Source organism: Mesoplodon mirus, assembly GCF_964341445.2.
Source record: "Mesoplodon mirus genome assembly, chromosome: 9".
NCBI lineage: Eukaryota > Metazoa > Chordata > Mammalia > Artiodactyla > Ziphiidae > Mesoplodon > Mesoplodon mirus.
The window spans coordinates 95,018,748-95,040,661 of NC_138985.1; the positions used below are offsets into that span (position 1 = coordinate 95,018,748).

The window sequence follows — 21,914 nt, forward strand, 5'->3', positions numbered from 1 at the left end:
ATTCCCCCTTCCTCAGTGGGAAATCAATAATCAAGGCACTCTTTTCAGCTTGTCCCAAATGCAGCTTCAGAATCCTTCTCAACACAGAGCTGTAATCAGTCACTACCAGTTGCTTCAAATTGTCATGAGTTAAAATTAATTTGCTACCCATGCTCCAAAGAAGCCCTGTAAGGTGGTTTGCAAAGGGCTGCACAGGAGGAAGCAGTATGAGCCTTTGACCTCCCAAGTCCTGGACTCAGGGGCCAAAGCTGGGAGTCAGATGGCCAGGGTGGATCCAGCTGCCTTGACCAGGTTTCTGTGGCCCCTAAAGAGAGTGCACCTCTCAATACAAACTCAAAGAGCACATTTACCATAGTCTGGGCTATAACACAACCTCTGCTAGCTAATGACACCGGCCACAAGATCTGGCAGAAGCCCATGACTTGTGGCCTCCTTCTGTGACTTGGAAAGCCTCTCCTTGCATACAGCGGCCTCCTTCCTCCCATCTCACTCTACCTTTAGGATGATGGGTGTGCCGGGCTTGAGCTCCAGGATTCCTGAGGGACCGAAGGCCTCAAACACAGGATTGGGGTAGTAGGTGAAGTTGGTCTTGTTAAGGATTAGCAGGGACTGGACGTTGTCCAGGATGAAGCCAAACTCCTCGGGCCTCTCCGTCAGGTCAGACTGGTGGTCGGGCCCCAGAGCGAGGGCAGGAGCCTGGCAGGTCATCTCAGTAGCGTTCAGAACCTCGCAGAGCTGGGGTGGAGCCGGACAGGGAGGACTATGTGGCATGTCTCCACACACCTGCAGCCCCAGACACCCGCTGGCTCTCCCTCGGTGCCGTCGTACAGCGTGGTGTTGACACGGGACAGTCATGGGTGGATCCCCACAGCTCCAGTGGAGTCAGGACCACACAACCTGGGCACTCAAGGACAAGCTCTGCAGCTGACACCTACCTCTGCCCTGCCCATGGCAGGCACTAGGGTATCTCTAAGCTATCTCTATGGCACTGGGGGTCAGAGGATGGAAGAATAAAGGTCTTCCATCCCTTATTAAGAATAAGAAACCCCAGAAACCCAGAAGAGATTGCTCCTGCATGCCTGTACCCCAGAGTGTAGAAATGGCCTCATGTCTGCTCCCCCATCCCGCCATCCCAGTGTCCGGGGCGTCACACGCGATGGGTCATTGGTGTCTGGGGTGAGCCTGCCTGAGCCCTCGGAGAGCCCACACCCTTTAGGGCAGCCACGCGCCAAGTGGACAGCCCCCCGTGAGCCCCACCAGTCCCGGACTCACATTGATGTGCTCCTTCCCTCCGTGCTTGGCACGGATCTGGGGGTTCTGTATGAGGTCCAGGTGAGTCCCCCTCACGGCGATGGGTGTGTTCCCACTGATGGGGAAGAAAGAAGGAGGCGTGTAAACACAGGGATAGGAATAGCAACAGTACTTGATGACGACGATGATGATGATGATCTATCAGGCTGAACTCCAGCATTGAAGACAATGATAACCGGGGGTCAGGATAACATTCACGGGGACAAGATGACAAGCTGACTGCATAATAATAAGGACGAGCTCTCAGCAGCCGAGGGGAAGACAGTGATGACCAGATGTCCGCGGCCATCCTGCACTGAGCTCATTCGGAGCGTGGACACTCTACAGAGGCTGGGCCTGTAGCACGGCCCTCTTGGCCCCCCGAGGCCTCCTGACCTGAGCCAGCTGCTTCTCTGCAGTCTCCCAGCGTCTCTTTCCCTGCCCTCCCCAGTCTCAGGGAATTTTCTTCACCCTGGCCCTGGCCTAAGGGAAGCCTCGCTCCAGACCACCCTCCACCAGACCCTCCGAAGTCTGAGCACAGCCTCCTCCCCCAGGACAATCATACCACAAATTTCTACCTTAGAGGCTTCAGTCGGCTGGGACTTGGGAAAGGCCAAGGCCCAGCCACTCAGGAACCTCCTGTAAGAATGCAAATATGAAATGCTCCAGGACTCTCGCACCCTGGGGAGTCAGCCAGAGGACTGCTAACGCCGAGCGATTAGGAGACTCGTCTTTGGGTAGCTTTTCAATGGAAACCTGGACACCACTGTCCTATCTTCAGGGCCACTGAGAAGCTGGCATGGGATGGAGGCTAGCTTCCTTGGGGGCTACTCAAAGGGAAGTGATGAATTATGTTATCTGCAATCAAGGGAGTATCACTGAGAAGAATCTATTTAAAACAGGTAAGTGGTTATAAGCTTGTGGGTAAAGAGTCCTTGACAGCCCCATTCATCTCTACCCCTCTATCCACCTGCCCCCCTTTACACGCCATTCCTGCCCTCCCTTCCTCTCGCCCTCCAGCGGTCCCCTCTGAAGCACATCCCCACCCCACGTATGCACATGCAGGAAGATTTCCTCGAAACCCAGAGAGTCTCTTGGCCCTGGGAGTGTTGGCGAATGAGCTTCTGGTGTCCAGCCGTCTCCCGATCTTCTCGGTCATCAATTCGACACACGTTTATCGAACGCCCCCAACACCCATCGCCATTCATCAGTAACCCAGGCTGTTGCAAGCAGTGTAAAGCCACGTTTCTGCAGAGCCCCACCCCATCCCAGACTCCGTTAACTGCAGTGAAACCGCTGGAGCCCCGGCCCACTCAGAACGCACCTCCAGCCTCCCTCTTGATGTGAGCGTGACTGGGGGTGACTGCCGAGTGCCAGGAGGGACAACACCTCTATTTCTGTGCCAGTGACACGAGGAAGGACTGAATTAAACCAGGCTGTGAACGCCTTCGGGAGCCATAGAGTTTGCCTAAGCACAGGGGGCCGTGCCAACTTCCTGGACTCACCAGGCCCTGGGGGCAAATCCTGGACTAGCTTTTACAGGCTCTCTGCCCCTCTCTATCTTATATTTCTCTGTTTTCAGGTCACGGCTAAAGCTTATAAGGCTTGGGCCTTAGAGACTAACTGCTGAGGACAACCAAGCTGCATCTCCCAAAGGCTGCCTTTTGTTTGGGTGTAAGGCCTGGTGGCAAACTCTTTCTGTCAAGGGCCAGACAGTAAATATTTTAGGCTCACTGGGGCCATATGGTCTGTCACAGTTACTCAGCTCTGCTGCAGTGGTGAGAAAGCAGCAAAGACAAAACATATTTGGATGAGCATGGCCGTGTTCCAATAAAACTTTATTTATGAAAGCAGACGGATGGCCAGATTTGGCCCCCCAGCTGGAGTTTGCTGACCCTGGTTTACAAGCTTGCTCTCTGGACTGGACTCGTCCTTGACCCCCATCTCAGCTTGTGGTGACCACATCATGCTCTGCCCCCTCTCCTGACCCCACACATCCTCCAGAGCTGAAGCAGACGGTGGGGAGGGCTGAGGACGGGGCATGTGCAGGGGTGGGGCAGAGGGGGTGAGGAGGGAGGGGAGACGAGCCAGGCGCTGCACTGGGTGTTTGTACCTCACGTAACGCTCTCAGTGTCCCGCGAGGGAGTTGACTGGTGAGAAACCCTGGATCCGGGGAGGTTAACTAATGTTTAAGGTCACTTGGCTGCTAAGCAGTGGAGCTGGGCCGCACCCACTCCTTCTGACCCCAAGTCCACTCCCCCCGAGGCCCCTGATACAGCAGTTTCCCCATGATCAACAGGGGCCTTGCCATCAGGATGCCCTCTGTAGCACCTTCTGGCCTCCTAATGTGCCCAGCAATCCTCAAATCGGCCCCCAGGGCCGGGTCCTGCTCAGAGTGCTTTCGGTGGAAGGAGGGAGCCCCGGCAGGAGGGTCTGACCTGGGCGGGTGCTCTGAACCACCACCCCCAGTTCATCAGTCCCCACGGCAGGACTGGGCCCCAGAACTCCCCTTGGCTTTTGAGGGTCGAGGAGGGAAGCCCAAGGTCAGGGCAGGCCCTACCTGATGATGCTCCACTCGGGCTCGATCCGCACGATGGTAGGATCCTCCACGTACTGGAAAAACAGGTCCTGGTGGATCTTGGCCCTGTCCACCTGCACCATCACCTTCATTTCCAGCACCTCATCTGAGGACGTGGTGTTGCAGACGATGTAGGACGGAGAGCGCCTGCAGGAGGGAGATGGGGAGCTGGGCTCCTGGGTGTTGGGCGGGACACTGTGGTCCTGGGTCGGGGCCCTCCCGTGCCCCTCCCTGTTCATCAGGCTCGTCAGAGGCAGTCGGGGAGCAGCGCCCCGACACAAAGCCCTGAGAACTACTGACAAAGACTCTCTCCTTGACCAGACTGTAGACGGGTTCCTCTGAGCCCCCTTTTTGCCTAGGCTTCTTCCTGAGGCCCTGTCTTTGATTTGCCGACCCCCATTTTTAGCAAGAATCCTGCTGACTTAGTTTGGCAAGAACCCCCCCGCTCCCTGATATCTGAGTACCCTTGGTATCTAATCAAACTCGCCTCCTTAACCCTTGATGTCTGGTCACCCTGACTGCCTTCTGCAAGAGTCCTGTTAAGCCGGTTTAGCAAGAATCCTCCTAACCTCCTTTCCTCTTAGTAATTTTCCATCCACTGCCTCCCTCGCTCTGACCCTTGGCTGTAAATCCCCAGCTGTCTGCTGTATCTGGAGTCAAGCCCAATCTCTTTCTCCACTGCGACAGTCCTGACACCTATTGCAATAGTCCTGAGCAAGCTCTCCTTTACCATTTTAACAAGTGTCAGAGCCATTTTTTTTCTTGAACACTCAGGCAAGGCCTGGCCTGGCCTGACTTCAGATCTGTCGCAGCCCTCAGCATAGCTCTCTCCCAGGAAAATCTCTCTCTGCAGAACCTCATGCCAGTGGCGCAGGGAATGTCCCCAACCACACCTCTTCTAGTCCTGCATTAGGTGCACCTCTTGGCTCCCTCCCGACCCTCACCCCCGCCCCAGGTTCCTGGCTCATGGATGGTGTGCTCTCCTGGGACTGGATGGTGGAACCAGGGGAGGGAAAGTCGGCTGCCCCTGGAGGTTCAACCTCAGCCAGCTCTCGGCAATCCCGGCTGGCTCTGCAGCAGCTGCCCAGGAGCTAACCCACGGGGAAGGGGCCCGAGATTCCAAACTGTGTCCCGTGGAACCCTAGGGTCCTGCACAGTGGGTGGTATGCGGGCACCAAGGCTAAATGGTGGGCAACGGCATGATGGCCCGTTCCACGGAAGGGGTGGCCTGGCAGGTCCCCGGGCTGAGCCAAAGCCAAGTATGCCCAGAAAGTCCTCTCCCAAAGCGAATGGCCACTTTCTCAGGGAGGGGCAGGCACCTCCAGAAGGTTAGCCGGAAGTCTGCTGCCTGTCAGCCCCGCCCACCCTCTGGGCTGCGAACCCTGGAGCCTGCCCTGAGGTGAGTTACCTGTGGAAGAGGCAGGGCTGCTTCCCAAACATCACCCCCACGTTGCTGCCCGCGTTCAGGTTGGTGCCCGTGATGGTCACCTGTGTGCCTCCGGACATGGGCCCCCGGCTGGGCTTCAGGTCTGAGAGAGTCAGCGTCTGTGCAGGAAAGGATGTGGCCTGAGGATGCTTCTGGGTAGGCCTGAGGAAGCACCCCACTCCCGGATTCCACTCGCCTTCTGGAATCCTTAGTCATGGCGGCCTCCCAGGGAGCAGGCTCAGTTTACCAAGGCCTGCGGGGATGGGCGAGCACGTGCCCCTCTATGCCAAGAACAGTCATAATCACATTAGCTACTACGCAGTGACCTTTTAAGCGACAGGCTTTATATTTTATGTGTATCTCTAGTGCGATATACATTTTTTTAAAATCGCCCTATCTATTCTACAAGGTAGGCATTATTACCCATCTTAAAGACAAGGTTCAGAGATGTTAAGTAAAGTTTCCAAGGTCGCAGAGCAAAGAAGCGGCCTGAGAACTGACTCCAGAGCTGGAGTTCTCCACCACCTCTCCAGTCTCCAGTGAGGGTCGCTTTCAGGAAGGTAAGCTGCCCCTTCCACGGGCCTCTCCAGAGAGCTGCCCAAAGCACCCAGCGGCCAGAGCAATGAGATGTGTGAGCCCCAGGGAAACCCAGGAGGAGAAGCAAAGAAGGGTCAGTGGACTGAGTGAAGAGACAGATTGGGGATGGGGGTGGGGATGGGGGTGGGGATGGGGGAGGATCTGTGAGCTGAGGATTTGGAGTCTCAGTTTGTTCTTTCATTAGCATTTTAATGGAAAAAACTTTCCTAAGTCCCAGGTGAGAAGCCTGTATCTGCATTTAAATGAAGATTTCTCTCTTCTCTTACTCCCTTAAAGAATTCTGCACCAAAAGTTGAACCCACTCAGCTCCTCGGAGCGGGCAGGCAACCTCCCCTCCGAGAGGCCTCGATCCATCGATAACACTAGGGGAGGAGAACAGAAGCCCCAGCGAAGCCTGCAGCCCCAAGGCCTGGCACGTGTGCGCCCCGGTCCCCACACAGGGCACACGTGTGGGGACATGCAGCAGCCCCGTGACACCCACCAAGCCAAGCCGAGGAACGGCTTATGCTGGCTCTGGCTCAACCCGAGACCTGCGCTGGGGGGGCGGGATGAGACTGCTGCAAGAGCCTTCCTTTCTCAGCTTTGCCTACGCCGTGCTGTGTGACTCAGCACAAGTCACTTACCCTTTCTGATCTCAAAGAATCAAAAAGTGGTCCTCTCAGAGGCGCCTGTTTTCTGGTTCTAACTTCCCACAGATGGTGCCTCCGCCCCACTGTCTGTAAAGGGAGAGCTTTCAGACCTGCCTCCTGCTGAACCCCCACCCCCCGGAGAGGAAAGGGAAAGTGAGGGAGTTACTTAAGGGGTAAGGGGCAACGTGGAGAGGAGAACAAGCTCCCTGGCAGCCTAGGGGTGAGGGTCCTGGAAGGGGTACAAGTGAGGAACCCTGCTGGCTTTGCAGTGGCCCTCCTGTGTGGGGCTGGCTGGGTGCTGAGTTACTCTGGGGGTGGGGAGAGGATGATATGGAGACACGTTTTAAAGTTGGGAGAAACTGTTAATTATTCAACATTTGCTTCATAAATATTTGTCAGTGGGTCTGCACGGGAAATCAAATTCGGCATTATTTGCCATCTCTTCCCTTGGCTCCCCCCCTGGATGGAGGTAAAGAGGGGGGGAAAGTGCTGCCTCTACAGAGATCTCCAGGGATAGAACTGGCAACAGCCCAAGAGTGCTGATCTGCGGTCTATGGGCCTTGGTGTCGGGGTTTTGGGTGAATAAACCCACACATCAGAGCCTGGCCCGATTTGTGGAGGGAAACTGAGGCAGACCCAAACCTCGGCACTGGGAGGGGCTCCCCAGCATCCCCAGGCCCTGAGAGGCCCCCCTGAGAAGGGGCTCGCCAGGGGCTTCCACGGGGGTCCCAAGAGTGCCACCTGCCAGCTGCCCGGCAGGGTGGGAAGGCAGTGAAGGCTCAGAGGTGCTGTGGGTGGGCGCGTGACAGAGGGGCATTCTGTCCCTCCTGCCTCCCTGGTATGACTCACGGGGGACCTCTGCCCCTCATTCCCACCCTGAACCCCTCGGAGCTCTGTTGTCAGCAGTGAGGGGGGGTTGTTCAATGACCAGGTCCTTCATGCAAACTGGGGTCTGGGAGGAGACTGGGGTCCGTGGCACCATTTCTACCCCCCACAGCTCTTCCCAAGCGGATGTGCATTGCCAGGATAGCGCCTCCAATAGAAGTGAACACGAGTCTGAGTCCCAGGGACCCACTGGACCAATGTGTTTTGTTGTTGTGGCAACAACTCGTACCTTCCCTGCCCTTCTGCTCCAATTTCTCCTCGTCCCCGTCAACCCCCCTCTCCCCACTCCCTTCTGCTCCCATCTTTTGGTGCCCTTCCATGTCACACCTTATGCCGGGAACAGCCTCCCGCTACTCAAGATCCATATGGAAAACTGTATTCTGCCTTAGGCAGATCCTGCCTCTCCTTCTGGCTCCTTCCTTGAAACCTTCCCTTAATACCTTACATCCAACCACATCCTGCTCCCAGGGTAGAAACACTCACGCAGGCAAGACCCTCCCTTTGAGCAGAAGGGGCTTTTGGTTGTCTACCACATAGATGTGTTATAAGAATTAAGCCCAAGAGCAGGTATCACAGAAGACAGAGACAGAGAAGGGAAGGGAGTCAGGCCACTCAAAGGCTTGAGGAAGGATTGCACAGGCATGGCAGAACAGACCAAGGAACCTGGACAAAGTCTAGAGGCAGTGGGCACCCTGGGCTCTTCTTGAGCTGGGGGCTGACATGAAGAAAATGGTATCCCCCAGTGTGGCTGGACTAGAATGGGCTCAGACCAATGGCAGGGATTTAAGGGGGCCACTGCAGTGGCAAAGGGAATGGGAAAAGTAAGACTCCAGGACATGGTGATAGAGGGACTGACATCAGGAATTAGGGGAAGCCGAGCCACAGGCCACCAAGATGCTGGGCCTGGGTGACAGGCCACTGACAGAAATGGGCAAGGGAGGGGGACACGCCGTTTACGGGAGCTGACGGACCATGGGAGGTGATGGCAGGACATCCAGGGGGCGGCGGCCTTTGAATTAGTCACAAAGGTAAGAAGCCTGGCTGGAGACACAGCAGAGACAGCTGAGGCCCGAAGGAAACATCAGCTTAATGAAGTAGCGGCCGTTCCTGGTAGCGTTCACTTTGTCACCGCAAAGAGACCACAGGATAAAAACTGTTCCAGGTAACTGACTGGCCAAGGAAATCCAGTGCTTGCTTTGGCCATGCAGCGGTGTCCTCCCTTTTACCACAGCTGCCAGGTAATTTCAGAGCCAGATTTCATACCCAATTTTCGTATGCCACGCCACACCTCTCAACTGCTTGGGGAGCGCTGTCCGTGTCTCTGCCCACCTCAGTCTCTCTCTCCCTCTCGTTATCTCAACTCTGCTGGAATAACAATGTCTGTGTATATAAATATATATATGATATACTATATATACATACATTTATGTAAATATATATACATTCATCACTAGTTGTCTTAAGGTATATTGGGTTTAACTTGGAAATTCCCTCAAACCCTTTCCGAAGAAGGTGGGAGTACAAAGGCTAAACGAATAGGTAAAACTATACACATCCACTAAATCCATGACGTGTGTGTTCCTCTAAGTGAGCTCCTGTGTGGGTTTAGTGGCAGCCATGTTTATAAGGTTGGTTAGCTTTCAAAGAGTAGAGAGGGAGGAGTGCAGAGGTCAGGATCCAGGCAGAGAGGGGCATCTGAGGCACATCCCTCCCAGGTTCACACCCACCCTCACCCTCCGCCCAGTCACATCATGTGAAAGTCCTCCATCTCCTCTCTCCTTCTGGACTGTGGGCCTCCTGGGGCAGGGGCTGCATGGGGTCTGACTCATTACTGTAACACCTGCAAGCCAGGCCCATCAAACTATATTATAAAATGCAACCAATTAAGCAAGTATTTATCAAATAACCTAGGGAGAGGTATTGCAAGGTGATACATGGTTGTCAGTTAAAGGGAGGAAGAAGAAAGAGGAGGAAGGCAGATGAAAGAAGAGGGAAGAAGGAAGGAAGGAAGGAGAAAAATGGGCTTCTATGACATATTTCCGGGCATTTGATACCCAGTCATAAAATCCATCATTTCAGGTTTCCAGCTTCCAAAAGCAGCTCAGAATCATGAGGAAATGATCTCGTCACATCTGGCATTAACCAGAGAAGTTAACTGGATGGTAAAACAGTTTTGGCAATGATGCAATGTATGTAGCAGGGGATGTGCTCATGTCTCCAGCATCCCTGTTGTCACAAGGCAGGGAGGTTCCCAAGTCCCCCTGCTCACAGAACCCCTCACCAGGGCTGGTCCGGTACCCTTTTCAGGGGCCAGGGAGGGTCCAGGCTGGAGGGAATGTGAGGGCAGGGGTGAGATCTGCAGAGAGGCCTTACGGTGGGGAGGGAAATGTGGGGAAGGGTGTTGGGGCGAGAGGGAGTAAGACAGGGATAGGACGATGGTGAGTGAGGAAGGTGGGATGACTGAGGATAATGGGATGGAAGTGGTGGGGTGCCAGCACATGGGGAAAGGGCAGGGCACAGTAGTCATGGTGGCAATCATAGACATCGTAAAGGCAGTGACACTAGAGGTGATAAATCTATTTTATCTAATTTTCACAATAATACCATGGGATAGATGCTTATGATTATCATCCCCATTTTACAAATGGAGACACTGAGGCACAGAAAATTAAACAACTTGCCCAAGTCCACCCAGGTAATAAGCGGCAGAGCCAGGGCTCAAATCCCAGGAGTCCCCATGCACAGCCCACACTCTCACGCACCGTGTCACGCTGACACTCAGCCAGAAGGGGACATTGGGGCCCGAGAGCCAAAGCAACCTCCCTGGAGCTGCAGCCCAGCCCAGCCCAGCCCAGCCCAGCCAGGATGTGAATCCAGGTCTTCCTGGCTTGCAAGGCTGTGCTCTCAAGCGCTGCAGGACGGGACTCCCACGACTTTGGCCTGGGTTTGCCCACAGAGGTCTAGAAGGGATCAGCAATCATGGTAAAGAGGTCTGTGGCCTGTGCCTGGCCAGGCCGTTGGTGGCCGGGACTCACCATGAAGTAATAGAGCTGCGAGGACCTGGCCATGAACTCGGGCCGACACACGGCCACACAGATCTCCACGAAGCCGGCGTGCTGGCTGGGCTTGGCCTCCCCCATCTCACACACGATCCTGCAGGGTGGAGAGGACAGACCCCCATGGGTCACAGGAGGGTCACAGGCCTCCTTGCCGTGACCCCTGGGCCCTACACCTACCCAGGCCTCCTTCTCTGTAGTAAGATCTCAGGGATGGGCAGGGAAGGAGGAGGTGAAAGATACCTGATTCCTCCCTTTGGGGGCTCCTCCCTGGTTCTCAGGAAATGAGGAAGTGTGACCCACAGGGGTCTCCTTAGAGGCTCTCGGTAAAATGTGATTTAACCAAGGGCACACAGCCATCAGACAGGGACCTCGGAGCAGGGACCTAAGGTTTGCAGGTCCTCGCCTAGGAGCTCTTTGCTCCCAAGGCAGGGACTGCCCCAGGCAGTCCCAACCGGGGGCCTGGCAGGGGAGGGGGTTTTCATGCCGGGGGGAGGGGAAAGGGTGGGGGAGAGTCATAAATTCTCCCCTTTAAAAAATCTTTTATTGTTTCACTTACAAAATTGGTTCATACCCTTTGAAAGCGAGACAATATCAAAACGTGACAGTAAAATAAAGTGTGCCTTTCTTCACTACTATCTCTCAAAACGGTGGTGTATAAATCCTTGCAGACCTTTCTGTAGACCTATGCAAATATATAATATATATAATCTCCATTTTATAAATGAAGAACTGAGGCACAGAAAAGTTTGGCAACTTGCCCAAATATATAGATGTGCCCATATATCCACGTGTGTATATATATTTATGTCTGATATTACGCACGCATATAAACATAAATGTGTATATATACACATATACAATTATATACAAATGTACACATGTAAAGAAACATATACATGATTTTAAAAATAAAAGTGGAACTTAACCACCCATTATTTTTAACCCCTCCCTTTTTACTCAACAAAACAGCATGGACTTTTCCTAATGTCACAGTACACACAGCTCCGCTTTCTTCTTTTTAACAGCTTCATGGTATTTCATAAGAGGCCTGTGTCATCGTTTATTTAACCAGCCTCCTATTGTTATATATTTAACTTACCCTGATTTTTCTCCTACTCCAAATAACCCCGCAAAATGAACCAACCTACACACCTCCTTAAGCATTGCATATTTATTAAAACAGATTTCTGAGAAGGATTATTTGTGCTTTTAATGTTTGATAGTAGTGGGAAATAATGGTCCAGAAGGACTATCCCAATTTTTACTTTCATCAACAGCAACTGAGTGGGATTACTTCACTCTTTGTCCAACACTAGATATTATCAGTCCTTTAAAATTTTTTCTAATATAATAGGGAAAAAAATCTCAATTTCATTTTTATTCCCCTGATTACTGGTGAGGTTGCATGTATTGTGTGTGTGTGTGTGTGTGTTTAAATCTTATATAGCCTTCCCTGTGACTTGTCTGATGCCCTCTCTTTATTTCGCTGATGGATTATCTTTTTGTAGGAGCTTCTGAATTAGGAGAATTAACTTTTCTCCATAATAAATACTGAAATTATTTTCTCCCAGTCGATCCCTTGTTTTTCAACTTGGTTTTCAAAGTCTTTTGCCACTTGAAAGTTTAAAACTATCTATGTGGTTCAATTGTTCATTCTTTTACTTTATGGCTTTCACGTTCTGTGTGAGAGTCTAGCAAAAATATATGCTTTTCTGTTCAGATAACATAATTAATCCATGTTCAGTTTTTTTTAAAGTACATAAAAGCACTTGCCATACCTAAATTCCACTCCCACCCCAACTGCATCACCCAGAGGTATCCATTGTCAACATATTGGTGTACAAGTTTCCAGTCTTGCTTTCCTTTTACAAAATTAATTATAAACTCTGTATTCTGCTTGGGAAGCTGTGTTCTCACTTAATATACCTTGAGTATATGCCTGGTCATGGTTCTTCTACATACCACATTTAATGGTTGTGTAGTTTACTGTCCTATGTATACACAATAATTTATTAAATTAATTAATTCCCTATTTTTAGATATACAAATTGCTTCCACATTTTCACTGTTACAAATAAGGCCAAAATAAGCATTCTTGCAAATAACTATTTGTGCATTGTTTATTTAGGGAAAGTTCTAAAAGTATTATGCCCAGGCTAAAGATGTTTGACCTGCATTTCCAAACTGCCTTCCAGGAAGGTCGTCCCAATTTACCCTCCCGACATGAATGTATGAATGTGCTATTTCTTATGCCTCTCATCTGCACTGGGTGGGCATTAACTTTTAAAAATTGTTCCCCATTTCATTGGTTACTACCGATGCTAAACATTTTTTTAATATGACTTTAGTTCTTTGTCTGTCCTGTGAATTGCACACTCATGCTCTTTGCTAATTTTGTGATAGTTGCCTTTTATCTATATCTTTTATCTAACCTCTTTAAATGTTAAGAAAAAGCATACTGTAACAGGCCATAACAATACTCTCAGTTCATCATTCGTATTTTTACTTTGCACACAGAGTTTTTGGTGCACAAGTTTTGTCTTACATACTCAAATCTCCTAACCTTTTCCTTTATAATTTTTTCTTTTGCAGTTATACCTGGAACACCTTCCCTTTCTTGAAATCAAATAAATTCTCACCTGCATTTTCTTCTAATCCTTTCACATTTTCATTTTTTACCCTTAACTCTTTGATCCATCTGGAATTTACTTTGGTGTATAATGTGAAATAAGAATCTGATATTGTACTTTTTCCAAGGGGTGAAATTGTACCACTTATTGAATGAGCTTTGCTTTCCTTGCTGATTTGAAATGTCATCTTTACCACATACTAAATTTTTATGTATCAAGATTCTTTTTCCAGTGTTCTATCTTATTCCACTGATCTAACAAGTATCACGATATTTAATCTCATGGCTTTATAATATTTTTTTTTTCTCTTTTTGCGGCACGTGGGCCTCTCACTGCCGTGGCCTCTCCCGTCGCGGAGCACAGGCTCCGGACGCGCAGACTCCGGACGCGCAGACTCCGGACGCTCAGGCTCAGCGGCCATGGCTCACGGGCCCAGCCGCCCCGCGGCACACGGGATCCTCCCGGACCGGGGCACGAGCCCGCATCCCCTGCATCGGCAGGCGGACTCTCAACCACTGCACCACCAGGGAAGCCCTGTAATATTTTTTATATCTGGCTATACAAGTCCAGAGTAGGGTGTTTTCAAGTTCCCCAAATCACAATATATCCGTAGCAGCCTGTTTTGGTTTTGTTCTAGGAAGGACAAAAAGTTGAAGGAGCCACAGAAAGGTCTTTGGGTAAGTAAGTGATGATGGACCAGGATGGGTCCTACCAAGCCTGGAGCCTTCAATCATCTTATCTACTATGAGTGTTTTGGGAAGAACCAGACGGAAATCAAGGAGGAATTGAGGACGGCAGGACTGATGGTTCCAGAAACACACAATCTGGGTACGACTCAGCCAGCACAAGCATAAACGCACTCACCTACCTAAGTGAGCCCTTGCAAAGAGTCAATAACTTATGCACACGGGGACAAGTGGCAAGGTTGCACTCCGGGAGGGGCAGCAAACAGGGTGTAGAATATAGATTCTATTGCGCTGGTGAGTATTTATTTCATGCTTGTGTTTGCTGGGCCGGAAAATTGTATTTACTTATTTACAAGGCAATACATGACTCACAAACCTTCCCTGCCATGTAGGTTAGAGGTCAAGGTCACTCGTTGAATGGCCCACTCCGTGGACCAGCAGACTTTGCTGGGGAAAAACAATCCAAGTCCCCACAGGCCTGAGAGTGGGTGTGAAGGTTCATTCTCAGCCTCCATAGAGGGGAGCATAGGATTAGCTTCTTCCGTAATTGGGGGAGGACAGCGGTGGGGAGTTAGGGACAGCGGAGGGAGCTCGGGTAAGGAGCTGAACTCACACTTCTGCAGATTTTGATTTTGCTTTGTCTTGTCCCTACTCAACCTCACACCTCAAGGAGGTAACGATCACTTTCCCCTTTTCTCCCAGCCATCTCCCCTTCCCCTTTCTGGACTTCCCCCAATATGGCAGCTAGCTAGTTCGGGGGCTGGGGAGTTGTAGGAGTCCCCCACACCCTAGAATGTGAGGGACATTCTCCTTTTCTGTCCATAAGTTCTAAGACCATCTATTGTTGATCGGGGAAGGTAAGTCAACCCCAACCATCTATTTATATGGACTTCTCTTCCCTGCTCCTCCCATGTCTCAGACGGCCTCCACTTACTGTTCCGCAGGGATGTAGCCATCTACCAAAGGGCTGCACTCCACGCCGGCCACCTTGACGTGGGAGGCGATGTCCCGGAATTCCAGGCCCAGGTTCTCCCCTCGGATGGTGACCTTGGTGCCCCCTTCCCGGGGGCCTGTCACTGGGATTATCTAGAAGGAGGAAGCACAGTAATCAGACACCAAGACAGAGCGATCCCCCACTGCTGATGGGGCAAGGGAGAGGCTGCTGGCTTTTTCCTATCTACATTCCATTCCCTGAGTTGAGTCCAAGTCCACGAGGGCACCCAGGTCTGGGACCGTCAAGGGGCAGGAGCTTCTGGTAGAATAGTCTGTGTTTGTGTTTCCTATCTCCATTCCATTCCCTGAGTTGAGTCCAAGTCCACGAGGGCACCCAGGTCTGGGACCGTCAAGGGGCAGGAGCTTCTGGTAGAATAGTCTGTGTTTGTGTATGGTTTTAGGAGCAGCGTTCAAAGCCCCTTGTTCCTCTTCGCATCTCACAGAAGAAGAGAGAGAACGTGATCTGCAGTGTTACTGGGTAATTCACAGAAGATCGGGATTAAAGCCTTCCAGCATTTGCTCGTGTTGTTTCCACTCTCAATGAAAATGAACAAGCCTCCTATCAACCCACACAGCCCTCCACACGACGGCATCCACCCAGCTTTCAAGAGCCTTGTCAAAAGTCACTTCCCCATCACCAGATGTTCTCTCGGTTTCTCTCCACTGAGATTTCAGGACACCTTCTTTGTGCTCTTTTCACAGTAACGTTTGGGGCGGATTCCCCACCCTGCCGCCCCCCTACCCCCACCTCTTCAGATCCTGAGTTCCTGAGAGCAGGGATGGTGGTGCCTCCTTTCTCTGTGTGAACTTTCCAGTGATGGCACCATATTTTATTTCTTGAGTTGTAATTGTACTGAAAACCCCAACTACCCAAGCATCTTCCTGGAGTTAGAAAAGCCTTCGTCACTGCTCCTCTGCCTTCATTGTTTGGCTTGGTTCATTTGGGTTTAATTTAGACTTTACCCTCATACACTTGCCTAAAATGACTGGCTTTCTCTCCTAAGACATCACTGTTGATGCTAAAAACCCATGACTGGAATGTTAGGATTCAGCCACCAAGGGCCTGCTTTGAGGTGGCGGCTCAAAGTTCACGTGATCTAATTATAACCTCCCACAGCAGTGACCTTAGTGCAGAAGACATTCCATGCCAGCCTCTCCTGGCATTTGACAGACCAGAGAAGGGCCCATTTCCTGTTCCTGGTGTCTCTGAACACCAGCACCTGGATCTCGGCCAACGTCAATGGGATTACAACTGGAGGAGCCCAGGTAGGCTACCTCTTAATATCTCCTACTCCCTCCGTCCCCCCAGGGTCACAAGTGGGGGTTTCCATCCTGTGGGGAGGGTGAAAGGTGGGGAAGGGAGTGACAGCTTTGCCGGGCTTTGTAGGCTGTTCACCTACAAAGCTCAAGATACTTCCTGCTTCTCACATATGCAGGTGTGCACGTCTGTGACTGTGAGCGATCATGAGTGTGTGGGTTTGCACATGCACGTTCCCACTGCAGTGAAAAAAAAATAGGTTCTTTGGAGACACAGGCTTGTTTCTGTGTGAGGGAGATAGACAGATAGGGGGGGGTGGGCAGTGGGAGTCCCTGTCCTTCCCAGATGCCTGCCCAACTAGTCCCCAAAGCGCCACTGGCACCTGGCAGCAGCATCTGCATGATATTTCAGCCCTGGCTTGTCGTCCTGAAAAGGGAGTTTTATCTCTGGCCCAGTCCATGGTTCCCCAGGATCCCTGGAGGGCTGCTGCCAGTACGAAGCCAGTAAATAGCGTCCGTCGCAGGGAGGTTTGTTTAATTTGCCATCTCCTCCCTGTGATTTTTTTGGTCTCAGGCCAAGAAGAAAGCCAGTCCCACCGTTTTCACCAGACACACCATTAGCAGTCCTGAGAGGCAGCCCCCTGGGGGATGGCTTCTTGCTACGGGGTTCTGAGGGTGGGGGGCGGCAGGAGAGGGTGGGGGGCCCTCGTTCAGATGTGGCGCCAGAGGCATCCACCTGCCCTCCTTCTCCAGATAATTCTGTAGGTAAAATACATAAGTATCTTTCCCCAGCTTGAGAATCACTGTTGAGATTCCTACCCATGCAGGAGACTGAAGTCAGGGCTGAATGAAGCTCTCGGCACCTGGAAAACCAGGAATGTGGAGGGTGAAGGTGCCAAAGCGGGGGGCACATTTAGAGGGCCACGCCCGAGAGGCTGCTTTGCCAGAGGAAGCTGCTTACCCACGAGTCAAGCTCCTTCCTGCTTTTACACATCCCCGGTGGGCATGCAGCATTTGTGAGGAAGGGTCGAGGGAATGTATGGGTGTGTTTGCCTTTGTGGTGGCAGAGGACAGCAACCCAGTAATCAAGAGACTTGGCCTTCAGGGTCCCTTGATTTACACTTCGGTCAGAGTAAATCTCAGCATCGGACTTTTCATGTGGGAAAGGGTGATAACAACCTTGGCCTTGGCAGGCATCATGGATTGAACTGTGTCCCCCTAAATCCATGTGTTGAAGCCCTAAACCCCAGCACCTCAGAATTGTGACCTTCTTTGGAGAAAGGGTCTTTATAGAGGTAGTCAAGTCAAAATGGGGTTATTCAGGTGGGTCCTAATCCAATAGGACTGATGCCCTCATAAAAAGAGGAAATTTGCAGAGACACACATGGAAGGAAGTCAGTATGAAGAGGCACAGGAAGAAGACAGCTTCCTACAAGCCAAGGAGAGAGGCCTGGAACGGACCCTTGCCTCACAGCCATTAGAAGGAGCCAACCCTGCGACACCCTGATCTCAACTTCCAGCCTCCAGAACTGAGAGACAATACATTTCTGTTGTTTACGGTGCTTCATTGCAGCAGCCCTAGGCAACCACACAGCAGGGTTGCTGTGAGGCCAGATGAAGTGAGGGATATGAGGATATTTCACAAACTCTGAAGCACCACACAGATGTTCTGCCTGTGATTGTACCCGCCGTTGTAAGGGTACCAGATACGGGTGTTTGTGAAACTGCACAGAGCTGGATGCCCAGTGTCCCCTCACTACGGACGGACAGACTGAGCTTCCTTCTCGTCTTCTTCCCTCTGTCCCCCCGTGGCATTATTATCATCAGCATCAACCATGGCAAAGAGGCACCGAGCACCTACAATGAGCTAAGTGCTGGGCCACAGGTGCAGATGTGTCAGACACCGTCCTGTAGCTGAGACATGCACGTCTTTCCCTTATTTTATGAGCGGAGCAAGGGATTCTAGCCCGGCTGCGGGGTACCTTAGAGGGTCTTCATGCCGTGAGTGTGGAGGTGAAGACTCCAGGGCAGTGATGGGCTTAGACACAGGATTTAAAAATGATTTTAACAATGTCAGTGATCAACGAGGAGGAGGAGGGTGATGAGATCCCCACGGGCTGGGCACGCAGCCAGCATCTTGCATGGATTCCCTCACGTAATCCCTGTCACTCCCGTGAGGTGGACGCTTCGACCCAGGGCACGGGTGAGCAAACTGAGGCCTGGAGATAGAGATGACGTAGTCCCAGGGGACCCAACAATTACTTGGGATTAGCCAATGGAGTTGGGATTCAAACGCTGCTCTCTGTGATCCCCCATCTGCATCTTTAGCCCTGCCCCGCCCCTTGCGGCTCCTTGTTCCACGGCCCGTGTCCCCTCTGTCCTCCTGAACTGTGCTCCTGGTCCGTTTCTACCATTTTACAGCTTAGGTCTTGCTTCCTGTGAGTCCCAAGGCCTCTCCACTTTGACCAGCTCCACCTCTCCGGGGCTGGGCTCCACACGCCCTTGACCCCCAAGCAGCCTCCACTCACAGGCTGACTGCTTAATGAGGCTGCAGCTGATGGAGCTTCATGGCCTTGCCACCAGGACTCTTGGAGACAAGGAAGGGGTGTCAAGGACCGCGAGTCCTCTCGGACGCAGCTCACACGGAGACTCCATAGGACAGTCGAACCCTCTCTGCTCTCGACCTCCCTTGATGAGGGGAGGGCCTCTGAGCCAAGCCTAAAGCTGCTACGGATTTGCGGGGAAATGAGGATGCCCGCAGCCAGCTGGGCACCTGGTGGTCACGGGGGTGATCGGACATCATGCCAGCCATGGCTCCCAGGGCCCCGCCCGTGGCAGGAGAGCGCGCCCAGCGGACCACGGCTCACCTCTGTGATGCGGGGATTCGTGCACTTGCTGTTGGCGCCCGACAGCTCCAGCCAGTGGCTCTCGTGGATGGGGCAGTGCTGCCGGAGGGTACACTGGCCCTGGCCCTGGCACCAGCCACATTCGAAGTCCGGGTCCGCCTTGAGGCACAGTCCGCAGCTCTCACGCATGGCGCCGCACTTATAGAGGTGAACTGTGGGCAAAGGGCAAGGGGGGCTTGGAGGTGGGGGCAGGGGGGCTGGGAGGGGCCCGGGAGTGCAGACCAGGAGGGCAGTGCTGGCCTGGATGATGGGACATGAGGCAGCCTTGTCTCCCCCGCCCTCCGGATGCAGGGAAAGCCTGAGCAGAGGATCGTGACTGGGTGGCGGAGCCTCCCTCAGTCTCTGGGGCCCTCCCTCCAGCCCGCGCTGCTCCTTCCATGGTACTCCCAGTAGCCGTCCCCCTGCGCCGAGCAGTCACAGAGCAGTGAGGGTGCTGGGGAGGCGCGGAGAGTGGGCTTGGCTTGGGTGGGGGACGGAATGGCACTGCCCGCCCATGGGAGCTGCTCCTCCCTCCCCGGCCTGCCCGGGCCCTCCCTCCGCACCTTTGTTCTGAGCTGGGTTATCAATGTTGAAGTGCCCGTTCCACACAACTGTCAGCTTCACTGGCAGGTTGTTGATCTCCATCCCTTCGTAGGAATACTGCAGCCAGGACCGGAAAGAAAGGAGAAAGCTGGGTCACAGAGATTTCGAGGGGGGGGCGCCTAATGTTTGGCCTGGTGTCTGCAGAGTGCACAGGGTCAAAGGCAGGCCAAGACGGTGCGTGCATGTGTGTGTAAGCACACATAAGCATGGGTGGGCAGGGTGGGGATGTGCACCTCAGGGGACCAGAACAGGGAGTCAAGAAGCTAAGGCGGGGAGATGCCAGGCCTGGGGGGACACCCATTTAGAATCTGGGTTCACAGAGCAGATCTGAGCAAGTGGCTTGGCCACCTTCTGCAGAGGCCTGTTCCTGCCAGCTGGGCTCTCCCCTGGACGTTAGTGAGAGAGGGGCCTGCTCCCGCCCTGGCTGCCCAGGGGAACGTGCCAGTCCTCAATGTGACTTTGGGAGCTTTAATTTCTAGGACATGTTCAGGCGAGGTGGGTGCTTTACCAGAGACCTGGCCAAGCCTGATCAATTTGCAGGCAGGGAGAGTGGTTGCAAAGGGGAAGCAATGAAGGAGCTGTACTCTTCAGGGGATGAGTGGCTGAGGGTTAACAGAGAAGAGGACTGGGTGAGACCTCAGAGGTGAGGTGGGAAATCCTGAGGTCACCCTAGGGCACAAACCTGGGAATCTGGGTCAAGACTCCAAAGGCTCCAAGACAGAGCAGGGGCCCCAGCTCCACAGCTGCCCATGGTGGGGCGGCAGGGAGCTGCCTCTAGGCCTCTGGGCCCTGCTTCCCTGCCGAGCTCTTCTCTAATGCTCCACCCAGCTGCGTCCATCCCATGGGGCTGCGGTGCTAAGGGGGAGTGGGGGTGAAGTGGGAGGTACCTCTCAGGCAGCCCCCAGTATGCCTGCCCCCATCTGCCTTCTGACAGCAGGCATTCTCTCTCCCCGGGAAAGGCGGGCAGGCAGCAGGAGCTTGGAACCTGCCCTGGGCAGCTTTTCCAATCCCTACCTGATGATTGTCTCATGATTCCCCTAGATTCTGCCCACCACAGGGGCTGGGATGGAGGATCAGAGCTGAGACAGGTTTTCTGCAGAGGAGGGGCTGAGGATGGGCGATTTGTTGGAAGAGTTCAGTCCAGGAGACTTGGTCTGAAGTCGTGCTTGCAGAGCCAGTGGGCTCTTTTAATGCAGAGTTTAAGTTTGGTGGGGCTGGGCCGTGGGGATGTTCGCGGCTGTTGTGTCAGGCGGCTGATGCTCCCTCCTTCACCGAGGGGAGGGCAGCGCAGAAACTCGGGAATGCACCGGCTCTGGAGGGTCTCAGGGCCTCTGCCTCTGTAGCTTATCCGTAGGGGCTTCTAAAGGAGACGTTATCATCTTAACCTGGGAAATTGCCCTATATTCCTGAGTGACAGAACGCGCTCCATGATGAACACGCTGTGGTGCTGTCCTCCTGCAGAAACCTAAGTAGGGTGTGTGTCCAGCCTTCTTCGGGCTCTAACCTAGCACACCAGAGTTTTTCACTAACTGCCTGGTGATGACGCCCAGGCCAGGGAGCCACATGTGGTGTTTGTCCCACAATGGCGGCGGTTTGCCTTGTACCATCCACACTCTTGTATAAGCTCCCTCGAGATCGATGACACCTGGGCCAAGGCCAGGCTCGGCTGAGCCATAGAATAAAGCAAAGCTCCCTACCCCTGCAGAAACAACACTGGAGAATTTTTTTTTGATCATCCCATAACTCAGCTGGGGACTCATAAGCTTTTTGCCACGTAGCCCACTAGCCAACTCCCCAGAGATTAAGTTTTTCGCGTCTGGGTGGGTCATTCCAAGTCGTCCTGAGTTTTCTCAAGAAAAACCTCTTCCCCTTTCATGGTGGTCTATGGACCACCTTCATCAGAGTCATGGGGGTGGGGCTGGGGATGAGGTCTACTAAATGCAGATTCCAGGGCCCCACCCAGACCTGCCGAATTGGAATCTCTGGAGACAGGAGCATTTCCAGTTAGGTACCCTGAGTCTGGTGCTGCTAAAGTTAGAGAATCGCTGCTCCTTGCCACCTGCTAGCAGCAGGGAGACAGAGGACAGCCAAGGGGGAAGTGTGGGGGGGGCGGGGGGAGAACCCTTTCCAGACGCCCCTTCCCATCTCCTCCTCTCGCCAAGCTCCACTGCCCCCATCCTTCCCGTCCCCTTCCTCCAAGGCCCCGGTGGGGGAAAGGTGGCAGGGGCCAGTGTCAGGCTGCTCCGACCTCTAGGACGGATGCTGGTGGTGCCTAAACCGGCATCGAAGCCAGGCTCCTGCCTCTGAGGTCCGGGTCTGTCCAGGACCCAAAGTGGAAGCAGCAGGCAGCAACCAGGGGCGTGTTGGCCGAAGATCAAGAGAACCTTCAGGCCCCT

At 52.9% G+C, this 21,914-nt stretch overlaps 1 protein-coding gene across 2 annotated transcripts in view; it reads right to left on the reverse strand.

Moving 5' to 3' along the window:
• The window catches only part of PLXNA4 (plexin A4), a 622,339-nt gene that overhangs the window by 52,658 nt on the left and 547,767 nt on the right, over window positions 1-21,914 (reverse strand). For both annotated transcript variants that reach the window (XM_082632940.1, XM_082632941.1), the window contains 8 exons: window positions 19,479-19,575; window positions 18,898-19,088; window positions 14,715-14,866; window positions 10,441-10,558; window positions 5,277-5,413; window positions 3,851-4,015; window positions 1,273-1,366; window positions 496-735 (listed from right to left, as the gene is read on the reverse strand). In XM_082632940.1, coding sequence (XP_082489066.1) covers window positions 496-735; window positions 1,273-1,366; window positions 3,851-4,015; window positions 5,277-5,413; window positions 10,441-10,558; window positions 14,715-14,866; window positions 18,898-19,088; window positions 19,479-19,575 — 1,194 coding nt within the window. The remainder of the gene's footprint in view (window positions 1-495; window positions 736-1,272; window positions 1,367-3,850; window positions 4,016-5,276; window positions 5,414-10,440; window positions 10,559-14,714; window positions 14,867-18,897; window positions 19,089-19,478; window positions 19,576-21,914) is intronic.